Below are 19,530 nucleotides of genomic sequence, written 5' to 3'. Positions count from 1 at the left end.
AACTCGAGTGATAACATGCTACCGCTATAGAACCGCCCATATGGGCAAAAATCATTCTAGGATTATCAATCACGAAGTTAGCTATTTCAATTATAATTTATATATTATAATTTTTAAGTTAGTTTACAGCATAAAAATGGGCGGTAGGTACTCAGGTCGAGAATTGCAAGCGCACCGATGAAACTGCCAAAAACCAAATGTTTTTTTTTGTAAAGCGAAATGACATCTCTATATCTGTAGTGCGTTATTACTCTGATGTTTCGAAAAACTTGCCAAATCATTCATAAAATTATTTAACAAAAATGTTGTTTACTATAAATCCATTATTTAAAAAAAAAGTTTAATCTGCATCAGAGGTACAATACTGTGTTATTTTTATAATTTTTTTTAGTCAAAAAAAATATGTATGCATCTCTGGAATTGAATGTTCCTAATATTAATTTTAATGTTTTCTTTAAATATTTAGAAATAATATTTTAAATACATAACTACAGTCACTGCTTTTTTATTTAAAAAGAATTAAAATAAACATACTAAGAAATACCTCTATATAGATTTGTATTTTCAAATGATCCAAATAACTTTGCACATGTTAATGTTTATATAATCTATTTTAGTTTACTATTAACCGATCAAATGCCGGAGCGTAGGTCTCAGTTGTGGATTTCGGCACGGAAAAAGCTGAGATCTGCGCTTCGAAATTTTCAAGCGGAGTTCGCCGTATTTTCCGTATTTATTATTGTTATTGTAGATTTAAGGGTCTAAGACCGATTTTTTCACTCTTTGAATAAATAAATAAATGAACACCAGTCATCGCAACATCGTTGGGATCATAACAGTGCCGAAAACCGCATTCAACGGATCGAGATTTTAACGTTTAGTGCTTTTCAATTTTGTGAAGTAAAGTGTTTTGACAGCTTTATTCAAATAAAAAGATGGTAGTTTTTGCAGAATAAATTTAACATGGACTTTTAAAAAAAAAGTATTTAACAGTTATAAACATGTCAAGCCACGATCGCCAAAACATTGTAACTGACAGAAGCAATATTTAATGGGAAAATATTTCTACTTCTAATTTATCAAGGAATAACCAAGTTTTGTTTTGAATATTAATTTTATTGGTACCAATAAAATTAAATAGTCGAAACAGAGTTAGATCTTCAAAGTATATTCCTTATTAATTAAGAGGAAGAAGTGTTCTCCCGTAAAATATTGTTTTGGTCGGTTACGATGTTTTGGCCATTGTGGCTTGATATTACACATAAATATTTTAGAAATATATAAATATTTAAAAATATAAGAATGTTGTGTTCTAATCTTATATAGACGTTATTGCAAAGTTAAAAGCATGTAAATATACAGTTTATATAGAGGCCAATCAAGAATTGGAATCCATCAGTGATTATGTCTGTTTTCATGAAAAAATTATGATCGCAAAAGAAGGCTCAAAAATCAGTGCGCGCAGGCAAAATGCTCGGCAGTTGGGGTAAATTTTGCATCCGAGGGGTTAGTAAAAGTTTGCACAGTTTAGTTTCAAGGAAGATTTTACTACGTAATATATGCTTGTTTAAAAAAAAATATTACAAGTTAACCATTAGATTATTATTTTGAAAGTCGCCCATCTAAAACATGTTTTATCTAATTTATTGATTGGTTTTGAATATACATGTAACATGTAAAATATTTGTAACATAAAATAAATTTGTGTTATATAAAAAAAAGCTTTTGTAACATCTTTAACATTATTTTCATAATATTTAATCATAAAAATAAACTGTACCTATTTGTCGTGAAACTCCATTAAAAATATTTTTCATAATTGGCAATACTTGATATATATGAAAATATTGATGAGCAACTTCTACAATTGTCACGAAATATAAATTGTTTAATAACCAAATACCAAAAATGTGTCTTTCTTGACTTTAGTCATTTAACTAAATTTGTAATTTTAAAAATTCAATAGTATAATGTATATTATTCAGTTTTTGGTTTCATTTTATTAAAAAGTATTTTTAAATAATCTGTCAGATGTGTATTCCTAAGATATGTTTATTGAAAACATTTTTATCAGTACTATTTATTAACTTGATTCTTTCAGTGTAATATAAATATAATTTTATTTTAGGTGTTGAATATGCGCTCACAAAGCAGAATAACCTAAAATTAAGCAAAATATTGAATTAATTCATATTTCATTTTGAAAAACAAAACTTCATTACTGCATAATATCACACCGTGAATGTAAAACCAAAATAAGTGCAAATTTCTCATTTTTGTCGCAAGCTTGAAAGTGTAAAAGAAATTAAGTTATTAAAACATTTACACATAAAAAACATTTTAAAAACCCAGTTTTTTAAGCAAAGTAAAATTTTCCAACTACAATATCTCTAAACTAAAATATTTGCACATAAGTTTAATACTGAAGTTGCAATATTTTGAAGCATTATATAACTAACCTAACATAGGCAGGTAAAGGTTTAATATTGCTTTCCCAGCTTTATTAAAAAAAAAAGAAATATCAAAAACAAAAAAAAACAGCACAAGATTTTTGAAATAAAACCACCAGTAGTTAAAATAGTAGTCTTTACAGACGGATGTTTTGAATATGTCATGTTATGGATATCTGTAGTGTTAACTTTATTTCTCTGGCAAAATAAAATATTACAATACAAAACAGAATCATCAAAAGCAGTTTGGTTAACAGGTTAAAAATAAAGTTTTTAAAATAATACTATTTCATATTATTTATGTTCAAAGCATTAACTTTGTGGTCAAACATTTTAACTAATGTAAGTAAACATTAGTATATAATCACCTACCGAATTTTTATGTCTACCGGTTTCGAGACATACACGTCTCTTCGTCAGGACACTCACTACACCAACATGCAAATGCTAAAATACACTTGAACAAAGATAAAGATAATACTTATAAATGGAGAAGAATTATATATGTAAATAAAAACTCGACTAAAATTTCTAAATTCTCACCAAAAAATATACAACCTGCTTTTTATACTAAAAATAATATTGTAAAATTACTAATAAATTGTAAAAATAAAAATGATATATTGGACAACTCAGAGGTGTACCAATTACAATGCAATACATGCCCATCAAGGTATATTGGGAGAATGTCACATAGCTTAAATAGTCACATTTAAGGACCGGACCGCATAAGATGTTTGAATATTTTTTTTTTCAGAGTTAGTCAATCATCTCATAAATTCAAATCACGATTTTAATAAGGATACAGGAGTTAAAATTGTACATTCAAATACTAAAAAAGGACTTAAAATAAATTAAATAACATGGAGGTGTTTCACATAAAAAAAAGCTTTGAAAAATAATATTCCCCCAGTAAAAAATCAAAATATCTTTTCAAATAGTCCACTTTTTGATTTAAAAATTAATCAATCGTGTAACTTTAAATCCCCCCCCCCCCCCCACACATTCACGGTGATGGTAAGGATGAAAGCGTATTTTAGTATTTGCATGTTGGTGAAGTTAGTGTCCTGGTATTTCTCGAAACCGGTACGCATAAAAAGTCGGTAAGTGGTTATTTACATTAATTAATTGATTTATTTTACTATTTTTCTTTTTATTATTTTAATTTGATGTTAACATTGCAGAGTGTTTAATTATATATTTTCAAATAAAGGGGTTTACTAAATTGGAATAAAATATAAATTATTTTTCATTATTGTATGGACAAAAAGATTCTTGCATTCTTGTTTATAAAACTTTAATTCATGTATGTACTATCTTTTAATTAATTTTTAACTTTTTTGTCCTAATAAAACAAATAACTAACGATCAAATTATTGAAGTATTTATATTATCAACAATGTTTGAGTATGTCCAAATGCTTGCAGACTGGCTGGATTTCCTCCCTAGGGAGTTATTCATATTAAAATTTATTTCAACAGACGGATTTTTTTTTTCTGAAACCTTTATCAGCTCTTTTACTTCACAAAAGTCAACAGATGGAAGAGTTGAGGAAATGTGATGTTCAAACATGGGCAGAATGGTGAATGTTACAGAGTGTGTAAAGTGGCCACTTAAACCAGCCAATGACAGGTCGTAAGCCCTGTAAATGCCTAGACTTCCATATTCCCTTCTCATTTTTTTCCCCTCTGTTGAAATAAATTAAAATTTTTATATTATATTCACATTGTACAATCCTACCACAACATAAATTTAGTAAAACAAAATCCGGTTTCATTTCTCAACTAGTTTTTTTATATTTAATTTTTTTTTATTCATATAAAGAAACAGATTATTTTTATATCGGAGAATGTATCACTTGTTATATTATAGTATTCATTTGTGATTTTTAATACAAAATTATTATTACAATATACATAATTATTAAATTATAAGATTGTATGTATGTATATCAAATGAAATATAAATAAAGAACCCTTTATTTTAAATAATACATTTTTTTTCTTGTATCATTGGAGTAATCACCATAATTTAAAATGAACAATTAACTGGTAGAGTGATAATTATTATGGTTTGTTCTTGTTTTTAACATGGAAGTCATCACCCTCAATTTCTATTTTGTCATACATCCATTTGCGATTCATTCTGTAAAAGAAAACATTATTTAATTTAAGATAAATACTACAAATAAATAAATACAAAATTGATATATATATATATCACAACAGAGACGGAGACTATTTTAGAGAATGGAATATGGATGTCTGGGCATTCATGGGGCTTATGACCTGTCGTTGGCCAGTTAAAGTGGCCACTTTAAACAATATCATTCACCATTCTCAACAATATTTTGAGTTTGTCCAAATTTTTGTAGACAAGGACTGGATTCAACTCCCTGGGGAGCTGTTTATATTAACATATTACAACAGAGATGAAGTCCTGTAGATGCCTGGACTTCTATATTACCTTATCTTAAATGTTCTTCTTCTCTGTTGTAATATGTTAATTCACCATTCTGCCTATGTTTGAATATTCATAATTGTTCCATCCAATTATGATAATTTTAGACTCATGTTAAATTGTTAAGTGCCTTTCAGGTAATAATTTCATAAAAATGGAGCTGCAAAAATTGACCAACATTCCTAAGACAATTAGAAGTATTATTAATATTAGTAGGACGTACCGACACTCGTGGCCGCATTTGTTAGAACGACACTTCATGCAGGGGAAGTGGCAGCCGGGACACGAGTCCTCGAGGCAGTCACACACATCCTCTCCCGTGGCGGACAGTCTGCCGCGTTCATCGTACAAGTTTTGAGATCTACACATATTTTAAAGCATTCTCTCAATTGTGAACACCAAAATTAATTAATAAAATTAAAGGAACAAGTGAAGGGAAAAAAAGTTAAAGTTTTCAACACCAGAATAATTTGATAAAAATCCTTTTTTTTATTTGGTTAGCCAACATATCTTCCCCTAACAAGGATGCTTTGTGCCATATGGTGTGCTTTAAACGTTTAAAAATATAAAAAAAACAAAAATAAATAAGAATATATTTCAGTTTAAAAATTTATATCATTCAAAACAATAAATTTGGACAAGTTCAAAATTACTTCTGGGGGATAAAACTGACAAGACATGAGATGAAGGGGAAGATTGGTGTACAAAGGATGTGCATCCCGAATGGGGCATCCAAACAACGCGTGGTCTATGCATTCCTCGTCAAGCCCGCACTCACGCAGAGGACTGTCCACAATCTTGACAGTGTCCAATCCTCAGTCTGATAATATTAGAGACAAATCTTTTAGACAATTTGTAGGCATGATACCAGGGAGAGGGTCGGATGGAATTTTGTATCGAATACCCTTGTTTGAATTTGAAGTTTGCCAAAACTGATTCCAACCAACAAAACTGTCTTTTTATAAAAATACTTTTATCCACCGTCAAACTCGGATGTCTACTTTTTTTGTATGGCGTAGTTTGTTTTATGTGAAAAAGCCGTACATAAAACCTTTATCTTTGTGAAAAAGTACTCAAAAAAGGACATAACACCTTCATCCACTCACATAATCAATTATGAATAATAGTAGAACTACAAACTTGGCATCGTTCCAACAGAAGCAATATTACTGATGATTAAACCGTTCAATGAGGAAGTTCAGTACTACAGGAAATTGGATACAAGTTTTTTTTCTTACATGCGGTAAACATTATTGCATTTAATTATACAGTGAAGTTTCTCGAAAATGTATGAAAAAATTAATAAAAGTAGTTTTAATACAAATTAACCGCTTTGAACTATGTCACAGGTTCTTGTGAATCAGCTAATCAATTATAGCGTTGTTATGTGTTGTGATAAATTTCCAGTTTCCAGGTAGTTATTTTTTCAATGTTTAGCGTATTTTGACAGCAGTGGGGTTATTTTAAATGGCAGCACAACTCACCGACAACTCGTGACATCATGGGTGAAGTAATTTAAAAATTACAAAACTTTACAAAAATCAAAGCCATGATAATAAGATACATGAAAATAAAACTTTAAAAAAATTGACCTAGTTTGATGGTTCATTAACAATCCAATTAAAAAAAAAAACTATGGGACTTCCTCATTCTATACGGATAATTCAGTAAACATCAAAATCTCAAATTAAAATTTTTAAAATTCCATAAGAAATAAATGCAGGAACTTAGGTAAAAACACACAAAAATTCAACCTTTTTGAATACATGACCCCCTTAATGAGAAGAAAAAAAGCTGGTGACTCCTCCCCCCCACATGCCTTTGCCTTGTTTAGGGTGGTGGGGGGGGTTCGTCAGGGGAGTCATGAGCAATGCAAAAGTCAGCCAGTTTTTCATCCCTTACTTTACTTTGGTCATGCTTCGGCCCGCGACCCCGTCACAACCTACAGGTTGAAAAACACTGCTCTAAATGTATTAAAACCACGTCAAAGTAATAAAATTTTTACATTGGTACATATATTGCCACGAACCACAATAATTTATTGTACGAAGACAGAATGCTTTAGCTGTCAGAATCCAGTGGCGGCTTTGCCTTATGTCCATTGGGTCAATGACCCCCCAAAATTTGCTACCAATTGAAAAAAAAAATTGTACCCAAGAAATTGTAATAAAGAAAGTATATAATATAAGGTAATTAGGTTTTATAATATTAATAAATAAAATGCTTTAAAATATATAAGCCTACCTATTAATCTGCATATTTTTATTAATATAGTATTACATCGAATGCTATACAGAAAAATTGCCCTTCAAATCCGTGCAACATATTTCACAGCACGGGTCAATTCCTAAAGTGTCCCGAAACGTATGTCTTGTCTCTATAGGTTTGCAAGGGAAATAAAGAGCTGAAACGTACACTTGTTCGAGAAGATTTTAAATCATCTCGCTAAAAATGACACGAACGCGGGACAATGTCCCGTGTGAGATAAAAAATACGAATAAAAGAAGGTTAGAATGAAATATATAATATTGTCATCGGCGTGAAACAGATAAGAATGATGATTGTATTCCTATGTATTTTACATACCTACACTAAAAAGAACGAATTCTTGATGAAAAATATTAAAATGAGCTAACATTTTATCTTCCCTTTGGAGTATGTGCCAGCCCATCAAGAGTTCGCAATGTTTTACAATATTGAAATGAGCTTCGTCAATATTATTGTTCACTCTCGTGTAATAAATCATTTTACTACCAGAAGAAAAAGAAATATAGATTTAGTTTACAAAAAGTTTCATAAAAATTTGTTTAATATTCAGTAATTATCTAATCTAAATGAAAAGTTATTAAGTGGTCTGATAAAAATTGAGGAAATTATATTACTATTTAGCCATTCGAAAACGCCATTTTCCTTTAAAAATTATGCCCTTAAAAATAAAGTAAATAAATATTAGACAAATACAATTATTTTTCAAAGTATATTTGGTAAAAAATATACTTAATAGTTTTACGCATTTGAAATATAAATACTTTCCCACCAGCAGATTACAGCTTTTGAGATTTAGAAAAAAATATTTAAATTATAAATTTCTGTCTAATGCTGATTTACATTATTTTTTAAGGGCTTAATTTAAAACTAAAACTGTGTTTTTAAATGGCTAAATCTTATGATTTCCTTACGTTTTATCCCTTTGGCTTGTATTAACCTTAAGACCTAATATAAATTTCTGTTTAATAAATACACTAACCAGACGAGTCATTATTACTAGACCTTATAATATTTGTTATTAAACCCTAACAGGTTTTTAAAAAATATATAATAAATAAAAAGTAATGTTTTGTGCATTTGTGTATCATATTTTGACTGCATCCATACCTATGAATGTATTTTTATTGGTGTTTTTAGTGTGAAATATACATGTACCAATTTAGTAAAAAAAAATGACCCCTCCATTTTTAACCCCCTCAGCCGCCACTGCCAGAATCTATTTGAAAAGTCAAAAATATCTGTTGACTAGGGTAAAATTCATAAATTAAGAAAGGGGGAAGACTTCCAGCAATACTTTTTGCGTGTATTATGATATTATGGTCCACTTATAAACTTGCATAAAGCAGGGAACTACAGAATACCCAAACTGAAATAAAACTTAAATATACAAAAATATAAACCGTTTTTAAGTATCAAGAATAATGATGTTTCCATATAAAAGTAACTCGTTACAAAATAACCAAACCTGTAGATTTTGCGAGAAGTTTTCCTCTTTTCCCTTGCTGAAGTTTCTGGATCAAAATCTTCTAAGAATTTCTTATTAAGTATTTTAAGATTTTCCATTGTCTGTAACAATACAACAAAAGTTGATACACATAATTCAAATTCGAATTGATATAGTAAGAAGTATCGGAGGCGTCTGCGTTGTACTGGTTAAGATGCTTGACTCACACACGGACATTTTCTGGTTCGACTCCCGATGAGAACACAAAAAAAAAAGTTATTTTCTCAAGCCTAAAAAGCGTTCTCTTAATACTTACGATTTTAATGAATAAAACTACCATAATTATCTAGTGACAATTTCAAAAATTAAAAACTAATGGCTCTTAGTCCCTACAACTAATTTGTTGCAGAATTACCGACAAAGGAATGTCTCTATCGAAAATAAAAAAATGACTTTAAATGCTCTTCTTATTTATTTATTTATTGACACTTTATATACATATACAATAAATATACATATAAGGGCGGGCATATTGCCTTAAGGCAATTTCTTCCTACCTACCCAAACCGTTCAGTTTCAGAAAATTATAAATATATGGACATATTGAATCTTACAATTTTATACAAAAATTAAAAGCAAAGATTAACAAAAATAAATAAATGTATAAAAAAAATAACACTTTACTATGAAGAGAGGAGAGGGGATGGGAAGGATAGAAGAAGGATAAAGGAACAATTTAAATATTTAGATAGTGACATTTCAATCTTGACTTAAATGTAAATAAAGAAGAATCTTCTTAATGCTTGGCAATCGCGATGGGAATCTTCCCCTTCAGGGAGGGTTACCTTTCTTTTTTTCCTTCAATCCGTCAGCGCTTAGAATCTTCTTGGGTTATCCCCGATCACTGGACTACGCAGTTTTTATCAGGTCGTGGTAAATTGAATAAAAAAATATTTTTTATTTCATTTTTTCATTTCATTATTTTTGGCACCACAACAGGCCAGGAGGCCTAATTACAGTGGTGAAACATTACATTACAGAACAACCAGGCTAATATTGTTGACCCCCTTCGTGCTGCTGCGGATATCCTAACCAATCTTCTGAACACATCCTGTGGTCTTGTCCCTTTCCTCTTCTCTATGATTACCGAATGGAGCTTCTCGCTACTATCCGTAGCCCTGTTATAGGTCCTGTCGGATATACAGATCTGGTGGCTTTTTAAAAGAATTTTAAGCCTTTAAAAAAGTTTTGTAATCATTTCGGCGAATTGATCATGTCCAATCAATTTAATCCCAGTCAGTGAAGAATTCACTTCCCTCTCTTCTTAATCCAATGAAGTACATATTATGTACTTCTGGATTACTTTCTTTCAGCACAAAGATGCTAAGGCTACCAGATTTCAGAGAGCTCCTTCAGGCAGCTTTTATCGTTTGACAACGATAAATTTTTCCGTGTATGTGGGCACCGCCAAGGAGCTTATGTCCTCAGATGCGGTGTGCGGTATGTGGTGGGCAAGCTGTATTATTACCGACGATATGGCTAAGGCTGTACCTACACAAATGTATGAAATATTAGTAAAAAAAGGTATACGATGGAATAAATTATTGCACCGCTGTAAAAAAGGATGTACGCTTATTAATATTTTATGTCATAAACACTAACAAATCCGACTTGATTTAACTTACATTGACAGATGTGGCTGGCATATTTTTTTTGCTTTTGTTTTGTTGTTAAGTTCACAATTTCACAGATAAAATTGTGTTGTACTTTGTAATAATTAGAATGTTAATTAGCAGAATTAATTTATTAATCAAGCGTTCTTCATGCGATAAATTATCAATGTGAAGTTTAAAATAGACCAAATTGACAACTTATAATTATTGTATTATAGTAATATTGCCCGTTCGACACCGTCCTGACATTTGACAATGCTAAAAATGCATAGACAATTAAATAAATTTTATCCATTGACGACTTATTATCTATATAGAGATGGGAAAATATTTTGATTTGGTATCGGTCAATTTTACAATAAGTCAAAAATTTTAGGCTTGCAAATAGCCTTCATCTTTTTAGGTTTTATTGGCTTTTTCACATCCAAACTGGAATATAGCCTAATTGCCACGCTGCGCTTTCCGCGTCGCAGCGGGCTGTAAAATGAGTGGAAAGTACCAATGAAAGTAGTCGAATGAAAGTCGTCGACTACATTCGATGGGTAAATGTAGTCGACTGAAAGCTCGAATGCAGTAATGTAGTCGAATGAATTCACTCAGAATATTGGGTAGCCTCCTCCCAAGCCAAGGGTAAACATCTTTTCCATCTGAAACTAAATGTAACAGAAAAGCCTTGGTTTTCCAAGTGATTCTGAACAAGTTTGATACATCCTCCATATGCAGAATGCGTTCGTTCGTTCGTTCGTTGCGAATTGCAATGGTTCTCACCTGTTCAGAATCCATGTCCGGGACTCTGCCATTTGCGAATGTCAGCTAGATGAGGAAGATTTAAACCATATTTTTTTTGGATGCCCCATAAATGATTGTTATCCTGATTTCCTATCCGACCTCTCTGATATTAATATCCCATGCCCTATTCATATCCTAACTTTCCTGTCTCCACCCAATGAACGTATATTTAAAATACTATGTAAATATCTAGTTGTAAATGGTGTAAAGCTGTAAATATGTTTTATCATTATTTGTATATATTGTATTAAATACTAACATGTACATATTTTATATTACTAACACATGTGTATATATGTAAAAAAAAACAAAAATACTCGACACTGGCCAGAACACCCAAGTTGAGATGTAAAAAGGCGATGAAAATACGAAGAAGAAAAAGAAGAATGAATTCACTCGACTACAAATAGACCAATGGGCGAGCTTTACGCCGACTATCGAATGAATTAGTCATTTCCAAACGTATGAATTCACTCGACTACAAATAGACCAAAAGGCGTGCGTTAAATTCATTCGACTACAAATAGACCGATGGGCGAGTCTCACGCCGACTATCGAATGAATTAGTAATTTTCAAACTAATGAATTCACTCGACTACAAATAGACCAATAGGCGTGCGTTAAATTCATTCGACTACAAATGGACCAATGGGCGAGCTTTACGCCGACTACTTTCATCGACTACTTTCATCGCGAACTAATTCGTTATCAAGTAATGGGCGCCGGGATCTGGCGAACGTGATAGTTGAAATAAAATGCTTTTGTTTTTTGTAGTTATGTCAGCACAGATAAAATAAAAATGTATATTAATATAATAAATATACAAAGTGCATCAATTTACAATAACAATAAAATAAAGTGACGTTTGTTTATAGGTCTGCTGCCAGCCAGACGTATTTAATTTTAAAGTCGTATTTAACCTAGCCGGACCGAAGGGGGGGATTCGAATTCCCCAAAGATCGATTTCAATTCGATAACTCGAGTATTATGAAAACTGTTTGCCCTATATTTTTTGTAATTGTGAAAATAATAGAAATAAGCATTTTTCTGTTTTTGTTTTTAAATTTTCAAAAAGTTTTTTTTTTAATATTAAAGCAAAAAAAATACGTAAATAATACAAGGGTCAATTTCACTTTACGTACATTAGCATTCGGCAAACTTAAAAAAATGAATAAAATACACGAATGAGTAAAATATGTGTTCGCGAAAACATGAATAAATTATTGCACGATCATAAACACTTCCAACGTTTTATTCTCCTGACGCCATATACAAGTAGGCGCTGGGGTAGTTTGGTCCCCCCGTTCGGATCATGTATAATTTTCGGATGCTTGGTGAAGGAAAGGTTAATGATCTTTGACATTTTGGTCAGTTTACACATGTGCTTCTTGCTATTTGGTCGCTTATTTCCAGCGATGATCACAAAAATACAAATTTCGTTAGATTTTACACGCATCATCCTTTTCCCTTGCCCGACTTAAGAACAGTGTTATTCAACGTGTAGCAGCGAGAGGAGGGGGATGTCATATAGCGTCGTCTCGCAACAGTATTTTATAAAAAACGAACGAATTTCGAAGAAAACTCGAAATATGATGAAACAGTTTTGTAAACACAACCGTGACAATCGTAATTACATTTTTTTAAAGTCGTATTTATACCATTTTAGCTGGGGTATTCCCCAGGAACTTGCGGATTTTATTCACACTTAGGCTCGAAAAAGTTATAGGAGTAATAGTAAACTAAATTACACAATAATTTTATAATAAATATTGGAGATTCAATTTGTAATTCCGAATCTAATACCCGTATTCAGAGACAATACTTAAGGTGAGGAAAGTACATTCTATTGTCTTCACCTTCGGGTCATTCTCGGCATATGAGATTAGTATAATACGGGAATTAGAAATCGGAGAATTCTGATGACATATCCGAGAATGTTTTGATATTTTCTATGTTGAAAAATAGTCGATCATTATGAAATTAGATAGCTTATTAACCTCACAATGTCGCATTTTTCCACATCCGTCGTTGTTTTACGACCACGCCAAATAAATAAAACATATCGTTATTTTGTTTTTACGACATCTTTTTACACATATATAATTGATAGATTTTTGATATTAAGTTTATTATTAAGTTGTTTAAGTTAAGTTATTTTAAGTTACTTAAATTATTTTAATGTATTTAATAGGTAGGTAATCGTAACATTATTAAAAAAACAAAAAAAAACAATCAATGTTAAATATATGCCAACCTTGTAACAAATACAATGATCCTAATCTCCTCTATAAAGATAAACTCAAATATGAAAAAAAAATACAGTAAAACTCCAATTATCCGAATTAATGAGTGCCAGATTTTACTGCTTTTGAAATAATACAACGAATTGGAATTGCATTGAAAACTTATTTAAACATTTCCAGCAACGTTAATTGCACAATTAAATTAAAATTAAAAACTTTTCCTTTATTTTTTTATTTCCTGATAACGATCTGGATATTTGGCAATCCGGATGACTGGAGTTCGGATAAACGGAGCTCTAATTTATTGACATTCATTTCTTACCTTATACATATACACAATACATACAGGTTGTATGTACAATTTTGAAAACATATTAAAAACATTAACATTGCATATATATTATTTTTTGTTTTTGGTGCCAAGTGATTAGAAAGAAAATAAGCCGTAAAAAAAATGATTTTGAGATCAAATGAAAGTGTTATGTTATCAATAATTTTATTAGTATTCAAATATTTAACCCCAGATATCTCTGCTTTTTATTTTAATCACTAAACGCCTTTTATCTACATTAATTATATTAGGTGTTAACATAAGTTATGACCGTTTTTTTACAAATTTAAAAATGAGCACCAAAAGTAAAAGAAAACAGTAAAAATTATATGTCAGTAGTGAGAAAATTTTCGGCTCTAAGAGATATTGTGTTTGCTTTTATGTTAAATATATTATTTTATTTTATTACAAGCCTTTAAAACGGAATGTTAAGAAGACGAAAGTGAGCAATTTCGACACCTTCTGTTCTCATTCAATCGAGGTAATAAAGCTGCCATAGCTGCTCGCGATATTTGCACAGTGTACGGTGAAGGGGCTATAAATTATTGACTAATTTGTTGGAATTCTTTGTTGTTGTGTTGTTGTCCCTTGTTCTCTTCGTTGAAAAAAACGGACACAACTGATGCATCCAATATATTGCGTACTTGAAAGTGATATTTTAAATTATTTTTAAAATACATAAACATAATATTGTAAGCCTACGTCGTCTAGAATATTTGAGAAAAAAAATGGAAAACTAATAGGTAAAAAAAATATTTTAAGCGTGCTTGGTGCTTAAAAGTACTATTACCAGTTACAGGCCCATGCATTGAATGTATATTGACCTTAAAATATAAAAAAATATTAGATATAGAAAATAGGATTGCTACTGTGAAAAAGAAAGGAAAAAATTCGTAGGAACTTCTTGTATAATTATAAATAAAGTTTAATTTTTAAATTTTTTTATTTATTATTTTGACATTTAGAATTTCATAGTTAATTATGTCAACAACAAATAATAGTAAAAACAAAGTTATTTTTACAATCAATCGATTAAACGAAAAAAATATTTTCATCCAATAATAGTATTTTGAAAAATGTACAAATGTCCCGTTGAAATAATTTGATTAACACTGTAAACAAAGAATGTATGCAGTTAAGTGACGCTTGCCTAGGTAAGAAAATTGTAATAGTTGTTCGGAATTCCGAATTATCGTTAATCATTAATCATACACATATAATAACATACTATTGTTGTTTTCGATAACATAACACCATGCAAATACTTTTATGAAATTTCGATAGCACAAAGTACAACGCTAAATATAATATGAAATGAGTAGTAAAATATATTTTTTAAATGTAGGTACCTACTTACATTATAATAATGAACAGTGATCACGTAAATCAGACAAGTCATAAGTCATAAGCCCTATAAACGCGTTTTCTTCCATGGTCTCTCCTCAAAGAGGTTCTCAAATATTAGGATATACTAAAATTATTATTTGTATGAAGGAGGTATTTATTTATTTTTTACGCCAGAAGGACATATGATTGCTTTAGATATTTTTAAGATAACGTAGTTTTTATTTATTTATATTTTTTATTGGCTAACTTAGTGTTTGGAATCATACAACTATTGTCGTATTATCACTATGTTGTGAATCACCAACACGAACAAAGGTGGGTGGCTTAGCCGCTAAAACTTTGTCCTGTGAACCTTGTCTGGGCTGTTTCGACGCAGTTATCAGTGAAAAGTGATTATCGAGACATTAATACGTCACAAACCCGATTTTGATAAAGTTAAATTACTGGGTACGTGGGTATTGGACATCGGTCGGAGGCCCGGCCGCCGCGCCTCTCTTCGGCCGAAAGAAAACATGGCGCTCGGTTTCCCGCTCGAACTACGTATAAAAGCTAAGAATATCGCCAGTCTATCTCGCGCTTCTATGGCAACTGGTGAATGTGAGTACTGCCGCTCTTTTGTTTATTATCACCTCATTTCGTTGTCTCAATTTGAAATTCAGAATCAACCTGAACATTTTATAAATTCATACAAATTGTGTAAAAACATTCAAATAAATTGTGAATTTTTAAAGTTTATTGTAATTTTAAAAGAAAATTGGATGAGATGATTGGTTGACATTTAAGTCAACAAAACTAAGCAAAGTATCAAAATATTATTTCATTAATTTTACTTTGTGAATTATTTGATTTTTGATATGGGTAAACATCAAAGTAAATAGTTTAATATTAATGCTGCTTTATAAAAATGAATTGATAATATTTCAATTGAATAAAAAAAACTCTAAAACGTCACAAATATCCGAAACATAAAGTTTGTTTTCTTTTATTAAAACAAACATGGTTTCGCATGACATTTGTATTTCAAATATTTCGCATTGTAAAATATATAAAAATATCGTTTAACAACCACAATTAATATTTATTAAAAGTAAAGACGAAACAGCTCTCATAAAAGCAAGATAAATAATTAATATTACAACAAACAATATTTTTCATGATAACGTTTATGTGCAAAGTTAATTTCCGCTAAATCAAAATAAATATTCGCATATGTAATTGATTAATAATGCAATTCCATTTATTTTGTGCAATGCATGTGAAACAGTATAGACGAATAATTTTAAATTGTATGTTTTCTAGTATGTATCTTTATTGAATTACCTTATAAAATAAAATAATAATGATAAAAAAATATTTCTGCGCTTAATTTATGCATAGAATTTTAAATTAAAATTGTTTTCCATTTCAAAGGCGCATATTTTGATAATACGAGTATTGTATACACGCAAAATTGCAGCAATGACCTTCTCCCAGTAACCGACAGGTACATTAAGTAATAGTAATTTTAATTCTAGTTTCCGTATTGCTAAATTATTTCGATCGGAGTATCTGTTAAAGCGAAATACTTTCGTAGCTTTGTTTAAAATAACAAAGATTCTGTCATAAAACTGTATTCCGGCCAAAACTTAAATGACAAAAATTGGGAAATTGCCAAAAGACCACATTCAAAACGTATCGGAAAATTTTACAAAATATTCTTATTCGAATCTAATGGCGCATCGCTATTGCATTCGGTAGTATTATAATTGCAGCGTGTCTCGATCAAGATGATCAGCCTTACGTTTGATTTGAATTCATGCCACAGAGTATGAAATATTGCAGTTTAAAAACAACTAAAATAAATGTTTCATTGTTAAATATTGCCTGGAAACTAACCCAAGATCACATGCGCGCTGGCTAAGCAACAATTACGCTAACCAATAGACCACGGGGAAGATGTAGGTACAAAAGTTGATATATTTTTAAAATGATGTTATTTGTAAATAAGTTTTTTTATTAATATGGTTTATAGTTGGATTGAGTATTTATCAGTTGAAGTCTGATATATGTTAGCAATAAATTTATATGTGCGCAAGTCATTGAATTAATTTATACTCGATAGGAAGTTTTCAATGGCAAAATTTCAATCGAATCGGAAAATATTATGTAAACCTTGAGTTCGTTACACACGCACCAGTAGGTATAAGAACGACTAAATGTTACTTTAAGACAGTTTTACAGTAAATAAGTCATGAATTGGGCAACAATCAGGGAGAAATTAGTTAAACGATTTTGTCACTATAGTAATAAGTGTTTGGCATGTTTTGGGTAAATAAACATTCTGTGATTCGAGAATACGTTATAATTGTTAACATAGTTACATAATGTGTATTAAAATGTAAAGGTTCATGTATTAATAAATTTAATGTGTATACAAAATTACAAACTACATTGCAAAGTTAATTGATTGAAAAAAAGGAGTAGTGACAAGTAATCAAACTTTGTAATTATCATACTCGTAATATCAATATCATCAATTTTATTCTCTTATCCCCACACCTAACGGTGCACAGATTGGTATTTGGTTACCGCAACCTATCTCTGTCATATGTTACATGAAGGAAATATTTATTGTCACGAATCTATTTGTAACCTCATTCAGGTAGGCAAAGGCACTAACTACTTAACCTGTGCATGTAGAAATAGTTTTGATATTTTTCAAAACGTACGTAGTCAAAAAAAAGTTCATAAGAGATGGGCAATCGAAAAGTAATTCATTAAAAATAACACCGAATGTATTTGAAAAAAATACGGAATAATAATAGTCGTTTATAAAGTGGATAATATTTTATTGGGTGCCTATCTCTGGTGCATTTTTTCTTTATGGGGATTACAAAATCTTAAGTTTTTATTTATATGTAATTTTGATCAGGTAACGCCTGTAACCAGTTAAATGAGGTAAATTTATGTTTATGAATTCACATAAAAAAATTCTTGTACAAAAACAAATCTCACTGCTGGAATAAGAAAAAAACTTTCATAAAATATGTAATCAAAATAATTTTTTTTTGTACACAAACTACGAAAATAAGTTTTGTAGTACGCACCTACATGCCTTCAGTTCAAATTCCCTTACTTGCATTCAATTCAAATCAAATGCAACATAAATATACATGACGCTAGAATAAAGTAAAAATATTTAAATGCTTAATGAATTAATGTTGAAAGGTAAAAACGTTTCAGGAAAAGCAGTTTCTTATTTATTTTTAGGACAATATTTTAAAGACAACATACGTATTAAAGACATACGTATTGAAGTTATAAAGGTAAATACCTTTTTTGTATCAATACTTAGTTATGTAGGTTTTTACTTACTCGAGGAATGTCAGTAAAAGGGAAAAAATTGAGAGGAAATGCGGACTGACTTTTCTTCATACAAACGGCGGCCTCCGTGGTATTAGGAAAAGTAGTGGTCAAGAGATTCCGGGTTCGATTCCCGGTGAGAACAAACAAATTTAATGTGATTTTTCTCAGGCCTGGGTATTCTGGGCTGTAATTCACCGCTATAATTGGACCTCCTGGCGTGCAAAAAAAACTTGTTCCCGCATTTGCTCCCTGGATTATGGCACTAGAGAAGTGATTTTTTTTACACACTATAGATTTTTATCAAAGCGTGTCTTCATTGTTTTGCTTTTTTGATAAACAGTTTATTATGAGAGTTAGGACTATCCAAAAACCCGTAAAAGCGCGGAGTTTTATCTGCCGTCCTCGGACGTACGGTATACAAATATAATTTAAAAATGGAAAAGGTATTGACACAGAAAATTTTATTCCGACAATTTTTCTAAAAATACAAATCGGTCCAGTTTTGGGATGCGGAAAACGAGACTGAAACGTTGATTTTAGTTAGGCACAATGAGTCCGACGTGCAGTTGTCTATTAAGTAGTATCGGGGAGGCATTTGCGAGAGAGTTAAAAAAAACAATATCTTTCCATTAATCAAAATTGTCTGGCTCCTAAGTGTAGAATTTTATACCAAGTGCCTATTGAGGTCAAATTATTTGCCTACTATATTATATAAATATGTGTTTTGTATGCAATAACAATTTTCTATTTACTTGTACTTGGAACATAATTATTAAGGGCTTTGCAAGGTCCATTTTGAACAAATCGTAATTGACATAACTATGGTATACTCGTACATGTTCAGGAAGTTTGAGATTCTAGTTTCCTTATTCAACCAATAATAATTGATGCAATTATGTGCATTTCCTATTTTATAACGAAGTATTTAAAAGTTAAATTAAGTCAAGTCGCGCAAAAATGAACAATTATTATAAGGCGAAAACAAAAGATACCGTTCGACTAAGAAAAATAATACTTCGGCTTTAGAAAAAAGTTAATTAATGAATGTCGTATTTTACAAAATCCGCTCCTAAGTGGAGCACATGGACATCACCAGACGCCTCCGGGAGAGCCTATCGTCAGCCAGCACACTCCCCAAGTCAATCCTGCGTCCCTTAGTTCCGCCGAAAGATCGTCATCG

At 30.7% G+C, this 19,530-nt stretch overlaps 2 protein-coding genes across 2 annotated transcripts in view; one reads left to right on the top strand and one right to left on the bottom strand.

Annotated features, from left to right (window-relative positions):
- Positions 1-4,382: 4,382 nt before the first annotated feature.
- On the bottom strand, positions 4,383-10,573 carry LOC148281816 (ARL14 effector protein-like). Its single transcript, XM_088226098.1, has 4 exons — positions 10,308-10,573; positions 8,644-8,744; positions 5,134-5,271; positions 4,383-4,595 (listed from the first exon to the last, which is right to left on the bottom strand). The coding sequence occupies exons 1-4, from the start codon at positions 10,326-10,328 to the stop codon at positions 4,517-4,519; spliced, it is 339 nt and encodes a 112-aa protein (XP_088082224.1). The 5' UTR covers positions 10,329-10,573; the 3' UTR covers positions 4,383-4,516.
- Positions 10,574-15,472: 4,899 nt separating this feature from the next.
- Positions 15,473-19,530, top strand: part of LOC148281815 (dicarboxylate carrier UCP2-like) — a 39,392-nt gene continuing 35,334 nt past the window's right edge. Inside the window, exon 1 of the mRNA XM_088226096.1 lies at positions 15,473-15,602. The gene's annotated coding sequence lies outside the window, so the exon portion shown is untranslated. The remainder of the gene's footprint in view (positions 15,603-19,530) is intronic.

This window comes from Micrasema longulum, unplaced genomic scaffold (assembly GCF_059751315.1).
Source record: "Micrasema longulum isolate JH-2025_06_02 unplaced genomic scaffold, ASM5975131v1 h1tg000406l, whole genome shotgun sequence".
NCBI classification, from domain to species: domain Eukaryota; kingdom Metazoa; phylum Arthropoda; class Insecta; order Trichoptera; family Brachycentridae; genus Micrasema; species Micrasema longulum.
Note: the sequence above shows the minus strand (reverse complement) of the source record. Positions and strands in the feature narration are given on the sequence as shown.

What these genes read in the sequence shown, in the direction of transcription:
- LOC148281816 (XM_088226098.1), bottom strand. Translation starts at nt 10,328, where the DNA reads ATGCCAGCCACATCTGTCAAT. An exon ending in TGCCAGCCACATCTGTCAAT is followed by an intron (nt 8,745 to 10,307) that starts GTAAGTTAAATC and finishes GTATTGTTACAG; the next exon opens with ACAATGGAAAATCTTAAAAT. An exon ending in ACTTCTCGCAAAATCTACAG is followed by an intron (nt 5,272 to 8,643) that starts GTTTGGTTATTT and finishes AAATATGTGTAG; the next exon opens with ATCTCAAAACTTGTACGATG.